The 7,675-nt window shown below is 43.7% G+C and overlaps 1 protein-coding gene across 1 annotated transcript; it reads left to right on the top strand.

The window, feature by feature from the left end:
• Positions 1-556: 556 nt before the first annotated feature.
• Positions 557-3,141, top strand: LOC107571454 (XK-related protein 8-like). Its single transcript, XM_016257779.1, has 3 exons — positions 557-870; positions 1,554-1,771; positions 2,423-3,141. The coding sequence occupies exons 1-3, from the start codon at positions 557-559 to the stop codon at positions 3,139-3,141; spliced, it is 1,251 nt and encodes a 416-aa protein (XP_016113265.1).
• The last annotated feature ends 4,534 nt before the right edge of the window (positions 3,142-7,675 follow it).

The following is a 7,675-nucleotide window of genomic DNA, read 5'->3' as shown; positions in this document are numbered from 1 at the left end:
CTTTGTTTATTGTACAAAAGTAAACATATACTTAAAATCAGATTATTGATTCTATTAATGTGGAGTTTTAATTATTACCATGAATGGCACAGGCCTAACTATAAGCAACATTATTAACTTGACCCAAGCTGAATGGGACAAATATTGTATGGATATATTAGTCATATTTAAAAGTGACAGATACATTTACATTTGTAAATTTTTTACATGTGGCAGACACTTTTATGCAAATTATAAAGGTTTTTTTATTTATTTATTTTTGGGGGGGCCGAATCACTGCTCAGTACTGGACACTAGATTTATAAATTAAACATAACGAGCAAATATTTGACACTTCCCACTTTGAACCTATGCGTGAGAGTCTGGTCACATGTGACATCACTCACTGCAGTCTGACACATGACCAATCATTCAAAGGCCTGACATGGGACGAGTTATGAGTGGACGTAAACTTTATTTTTTGTTTCAGATCTTTTTAACAGCATATATCTATATCTCTCTCTACAGAAAAACATTACATGGTCATGCTGTAAGGTTTCTCACACTGGACTGAATCATGGTGGAGACTCGGGAATCTTTTCCTTTTGGTTGTTTATTGAAATATCTGTTTACTTTGGTAGGATTGTTACTGTTCCTGCTGGATATAGTGCTGGACATTTGGACTGTTGTGTCATTCTATCAGGATGGGGCCTATGTGTATATGGCAGTGATGATCTTCCTGCTGCTGGGCTCTTCAGTGTTGTTACAGGTGTTCAGCTGGCTCTGGTACTCTGATTCTCTGGAGAAGATTGAGAGTAAGGTGGAGAAATTTGCAGACCGGCATTTATTGATCAAACCATTCCACTTCCTGCAGCTCGGCATCTACCTCAGGTTTGCTTCTCAATTTTCAGTCTCTTTAGCATACTTTTAGAAAGAGTCCTTATTACAGAAATAAGAGTGCTTCATCATCATTCAGTCATCATGTATTTCCAAACCCATAAGACTTTTGTTAGTTTTCAAAATGACAAAGATGAAGATATTTTTTAATGAAACCTGGTGTCTCTATTCACTCAAAACTTGTCGCTTCAAAATGTTTATAAAGACAGTGTAATCTATATGAATCGAGCGGTTTAAAGTCTTTTGAAGAGACAAAATATGGCAAAAGCTTTCATGTGTGCAGTTGACACATTTCATCTTCCGCAAGAACCAGCGAGTTTTGTTCTCGTGTATCATCAAAAATATCTTAATATGTGTTTCAAAGTCTTTTGGGTTTGGAGTGGCATGTTGGTAATTAAATGATGACAGATCCCTTCAATATTAACATTAAATCAAAACTGAATATAGCTATTTTCTTAATCCTTAATGTGAACAATTGATTTGGGTTATCATTTAAAAACAAACTCTCAATAAATGCGTATTAGAACAGGTATGGAAACAGTCAATATGTTTACACATACAAATAAACAAGTACTTCATAATGTAGAAAATCCAAACTTTGGGCTCACTGTTGGCTATTGTGAAGTTTTATTTTATTAAGTGTTGCTTGAATAAAAGCAAGTACCTTGTGTTCACAGGTATGCGGGGGTGATAGAGACCTCCACAACGGATTTTCTTCATCGCATTAATAATTTCAGAAAGGGTGTGTGCCATAGTATCAGAGACGATGTGGCTGTGAAACTGAAACATGATTTTCTGATGCTTCGTCTGTTTGAGACGTTTTCTGAAAACACCCCACAACTCACACTCATTTTGTCTAGAATCCTACAGAGAGAAGAGCTGGAGCTTATTACAGGTTTGTCTCAAATCCAGAACACTTTTTTACTTTCAGGTCATAATTCTCATGCGTCTCTGAACCATTTAAATCGATAATTCATAGTTTTCAGTCATGTGACTGGCACGGAGACCTGGAAGGCAAAACATCAAACTAGAATCCATAAAACTTCAGTACAGACCAGTCAAGTTTACGTTTGTTTCAAGCCACAATTTTTTTTTATAATCATCTCGTAAAAGAAGAAAAACAAACTTGTAATCCATATACAGAACATCAGTGTAGTATTTAATCACTAAAAATAACAGGGCATTCTAAAAGGCTTAACATGGCTTAATGTTTTAAGATAGATGCATCCCAATGTGTGTACTTATGCACTATTCTATGCCATTTTTAGTATAATTAGTGTGAATGTGTATGATTAGCGTGATTTAGCATGATTAGTGTGTTCGCACTGAAAACTCCAAAAAGAAAATGTAGTGATATGGTAACAAGACTTTATGAGTGAGTCATTGGTTCATTCACTCAACCAATTCATTCCAACCACTGATTCATTCAACAGCACAACTACTGTGTTTTGCTCAGAGCCTCGGCATCAGCATGACTGTGATTATAAACCTCACTCACATATTCATCTGATATTGTTTAATTACATACAATGCTTTTCTGTTTCAGGTTTAAAGATCCTCACATCAGCTGCTGGGATTGCCTTTAGCGTTGCCTTGTACCACCGCAGCATGCATGTCTACGGTTCTCAAGGACGCAAGATGAGTTGGATCTCCACTGGTGTCTACTTCCTGTGGAACTTGTTGCTGATCATTCCCCGTGTAACTGCTCTGGCACTCTTCTGCAGTGTATTGCCATGCTACATCATAGCTCACTTCCTGTCCCTGTGGATGCTGCTGGTTTTCGTGGCCTGGAGCCAGAAAACAGGTCATATGAAAAGTCCTGGTTGGGAATGGCTCTTCAGAGCTGCTGTTGGACTCATCTGGTACTTCAGCTGGTTTAATGTATCAAAAAAAGGAAGCATAAAAGTAAAGATGGTTCTGTATTATATTTTCATGGCTTTGGACACAATGATGCTGCTGGGCTTCTGGTGCAGGAAGGTGTTTGAGTATGCAGGCTGCTGGAGCTCCTTAAACCCTTGTATAGTGATCCCGACACTACTAGGTTTGTACGTCATTGGAATACTAGTGCAAATGATATACTACAGATGGTTTCATCCCAAAATAGCTGAACCTGGTGAAGGGCAGTTTAGACAAGCTGCAACATATGACACAGACTTGACAGACTCGACAGTCTCGTCCCTGGAAGATATAGCTGCAGCTCCTGTGCAGCCTCTCACTGGAGTCCTCAAGAGGAGCAGGACCATGGCTGATAATTTCTACTTCTAGTACTTGGTTGAACTATTTGAAGATTCCCACTCCCCCTTCAATATATAGTTAGTATTTATAATTTATTTAAAATCACAGTAAACCACAGTGCCAGAACCACTGAATTTACAGTAAAACACTATATTTCATTAACTGACATAATGCTAATATATTTTGATGCATGTTAATGTATAATGTATTTTTTGATCTGGAAGACTACTGGAGAGCAAAGTTGTACACAGAGCAAAGTATTATGGTGTTGTCATGATACAATGTTCAGAACCAAGTGACCTCATAGTCATGTTGACATTCTCCCTGATTTCCTAAAACTTGTGTTGCTCTGTTTATAGCACACTAATAGATTGTTTCATTTAAGACACTGTGACATAAATGTTGATTAAAAGGATAGTTCACTTAAAAATAAAAATTCCATCATTATAGCCCCCCGTTACAGATGATTCTTGAGATTCGCCTTTGAGGGAGTGGCTTATCAATACACGGTCTTTCCCTTTGGACTGTCCCTAGCTCCTCGCACTTTTTACGAAGTGCATGGATGCGGCTCTCTCCCCTCTGAGACAGACGGGAATCCGCATTCTGAATTACCTAGATGACTGGCTCATTCTGGCCCAGTCGGAGGACGAGCTACTATCTCACAGATCCCTCCTCCTCAGCCACTTAGAATGCCTGGGACTCAGGGTCAATTTTGCCAAGAGTGCGCTGTCCCCCAGCCAACGGATATCGTTCCTGGGAACAGTTTTAGACTCAGCCCAACTGAGGGCGATAGCTGCGCCAGAACGTGTGCTGGCCATTCAGCAGCTCGCTGCCTCATTCAGAGTTGGAGCCTCTCGTCCCCTTAAGGTGTTTCAGAGAATGCTAGGCCTCCGCATGCGGCCCCTTCAGTACTGGCTGAAACCACGAGTTCCATCCCGTACCTGGCATCTCGGACGCCTTCACGTCAAGGTAGACTGGGCCTGTGTATCAGCCCTGGCCCCTTGGAAAGATCCTCATTGGATGGAATGGGGCGTGCCCCTGGGAATGGTCTGCAGAAGGAAGGTGGTCTCGACAGACGCCTCCGACACGGGTTGGGGAGCGCTGTGCGGTGGCAAGCCAGCTTTCGACCACTGGTCAAAAGAGGAAGGCCGGCTTCACATCAACTGCCTGGAAATGCTGGCAGTGTGTCTGGGCCATCAAACCTTTCTGCCAGACCTTAGGGGACACCACGTCTTAGTCCGCTCGGACAGCATGACGGTAGTGTCCTATATAAATCACCAGGACGGTCTCTCCTCGAAGCGCCTCTTCGCACTAGTGGAGCGCCTCTTGGAATGGGCTCAGCTCAACTTGCGCTCACTGATCTGACTGAACCAAGGAGCAGACATGCTGTCTCTGAGCACCGTCCCCTCGGAGGAGTGGACGCTCCACCCTCAAACGGTTCAGAAAATCTGGGAGATCTTCGGCAGGGCAGAGGTCGACCTCTTCGCCTCAGAAGACAACTCTCATTGCCCAACTTACTTTTCGAAGGACAGGAATGCTTTGACCCACGACTGGCCTAACCTCCTCCTTTACGCTTTTCCCCCGATCGCTCTGATTCCACAGGTGATCAGGCGAGTCAGGGAACAGAGACGCAAGGTGCTGTTGGTGGCCCCGCTCCGGAGGAACCAACACTGGTTTGCAGAGCTGTGCCGGCTGCTCTCGGCAGCCCCGTGGCCCATTCCCCTGAGACAGGACCTCCTCTCTGAAAGATATGGCACCCCCAGCCCGAGCTGTGGGCTTTGCACCTTTGGCCTCTCGATGGGAGCTTGCAAACCTCCCTGAGAACATGCTAAACACAATCTCTCAGGCTACAGCACCATCTACAAGACGCCTCTACGCCCTTAAATGGTCTGTCTTCTCTGCCTGGTGTACAGCCCGCGGTGCAGACCCAATCTCATGCGACATATCTCTGATATTGTCCTTCCTGCAAAAGATGTTGGATAAGGGCCGTTCCCTTTCCACGCTCAAGGTCTATGTAGCAGCCATAGCAGCCTCTCACGCTCCTATAGCTGGCCAATCGGTGGGCAGGAACAACTTGGTTGTTCATTTTCTGAAGGGGTCTAGAAGGCTCAACCCGCCTCGCCCCATCACTGTCCCTACATGGGATCTGCCCACGGTGTTGAGGGCTCTGAAGAGCCCTCCATTTGAGCCACTACAGTCCATTGACCTTCGTCCCCTGACGCTTAAGACTGCTCTGCTTCTAGCATTAGCATCGGTAAAGTGTATGGGAGATCTGCAGGCGCTATCAGTGAGCCCCACCTGCCTCGAATTTGGGCCCAAGGACTCTAAGGTCGCCCTGAAACCAAGGCATGGTTATGTACCTAAAGTGCTCTCTACTCCATTTAGAGCACCGATAATAACTCTATCAGCGCTTCGTACTTCGGAGCAAGACCAAGAGTTGAACTTACTCTGTCCCGTCAGGGCCTTGAAAGTCTATGCTGAGTGTTCCGCCCCGTTCAGGAGATCGGATCAGCTATTCGTATGCTTTGGTGGCCGCACCAAGGGTTGCTGATCATTCCCCGTGTAACTGCTCTGGCACTCTTCTGCAGTGTATTGCCATGCTACATCATAGCTCACTTCCTGTCCCTGTGGATGCTACTGGTTTTGGTGGCCTGGAGCCAGAAAACAAATTACATGGAACATTCTGGTTGGGAATGGCTCTACAGATCTGCCATTGGACTCATTTGGCACTTCAGTTGGTTTAACATAACAGAAAAAAGCATAAAATTGAAGTCAATTCTCTATTATAGTTTCATGTCTTTGGACACAATGATGCTGCTGGGCTTCTGGTGCTGGAAGGTGTTTGAGTATGCAGGCTGCTGGAGCTCCTTAAATCCTCACATAGTGATCCCGACACTACTAGGTTTGTACGTCATTGGAATACTAGTGCAAATTATATACTACAGATGGTTTCATCCCAACAGTGATAAAGAGGAAGTAGTCCCTGAAAAAGGGAAGTTCAGAAGAGTTGTAACACGCGACATAGACTCTGGAAGCTGGAAGATATAGCTGCAGCTCCTGTGCAGCCTCTCACTGGAGTCCTCAAGAGGAGCAGGACCATGGCTGCTAATTTCTACTTCTAGTCCTTGATTGCACTTTTGGATGTAAATTTTTATTTTTGCACAAAAAGCATTTTACATGATGTGAACATGACAGAAATAAAAACCTCATCCTATTTGTCTGAAAAATAAATAAATAAAAATTAAACAGTGGTCTAATTTTCTGTTGTCTAAATAGAATTAATAACAGCCTATAGATTTCCTTTGCTTGCTGTGCGTGCATGCATACATATTTTGGGGACAAATTGGCACCCAGAAGTGAGTAAAAACCAGACAAAATCACCCAAAACCTCTCTTTAATTACGTCCTCATTTGTAAAACTGTTTTGCAATTTGTGAACATACTGCAGGATACAAGGGAGAGGAACTGATCAGAGATGTATCAGAAGAAGGGAGACAGATGGGATCAAATACAGCATTTTACATTACATTATGCCATGTGATACTGTATGTAGAGGAGTATACCATGGTAAAGTCTGCACATACAGTATCTCACAGAAGTGAGTACACCCCTCACATTTTTGTAAATATTTTATTATATCTTTTCATGTGACAACACTGAAGAAATTACACTTTGCTACAATGTAAAGTAGTGAGTGTACAGCTTGTATAACAGTGTACATTTGCTGTCCCCTCAAAATATCTCAACACACAGCCATTAATGTCTAAACCGCTAGCCACAAAAGTGAAAATGTCCAAATTGGGCCCAAAGTGTCAATATTTTGTGTGGCCACCATTATTTTCCAGCACTGCCTTAACCCTCTTGGGCATGGAGTTCACCAGAGCTTCACAGGTTGCCACTGGAGTCCTCTTCCACTCCTCCATGACGGAGCTGGTATGTTAGAGACCTTGAGATTCTCAATAGGGTTTAGGTCTGGAGACATGCTTGGCCAATCCATCACCTTTACCCTCAGCTTCTTTAGCAAGGCAGTGGTCGTCTTGGAGGTGTGTTTGGGGTCGTTATCATGTTGGAATACTGCCCTGTGGCCCAGTCTCCGAAGGGAGGGGATCATGCTCTGCTTCAGTATCTCACAGTACATGTTGGCATTCATGGTTCCCTCAATGAACTGTAGCTCCCCAGTGCCAGTAGCACTCATGCAGCCCCAGACCATGACACTCCCACCACCATGCTTGACTGTAGGCAAGACACACTTGTGTTTGTACTCCTCACCTGGTTGCCGCTATACACGCTTGACATCATCTGAACCAAATAAGTTTATCTTGGTCTCAACAGACCACAGGACATAATTCCAGTAATCCATGTCCTTAGTCTGCGAGCTTTCTTGTGCATCATCTTTAGAAGAGGCTTCCTTCTGGGACGACAGCCATGCAGACCAATTTGATGCAGTGTGCGGTGTATGTTCTGAGCACTGACAGGCTGACCCCCCACCCCTTCAACCTCTGCAGCAATGCTGGCAGCACTCATACGTCTATTTCCCAAACACAACCTCTGGATATGACGCTGAG

Source organism: Sinocyclocheilus grahami, unplaced genomic scaffold, assembly GCF_001515645.1.
Source record: "Sinocyclocheilus grahami isolate Dianchi unplaced genomic scaffold, SAMN03320097.WGS_v1.1 scaffold1597.1, whole genome shotgun sequence".
In the NCBI taxonomy this organism is placed as follows: Eukaryota; Metazoa; Chordata; class Actinopteri; order Cypriniformes; family Cyprinidae; genus Sinocyclocheilus; species Sinocyclocheilus grahami.
This window is presented reverse-complemented; position numbering and strand designations above follow the sequence as displayed.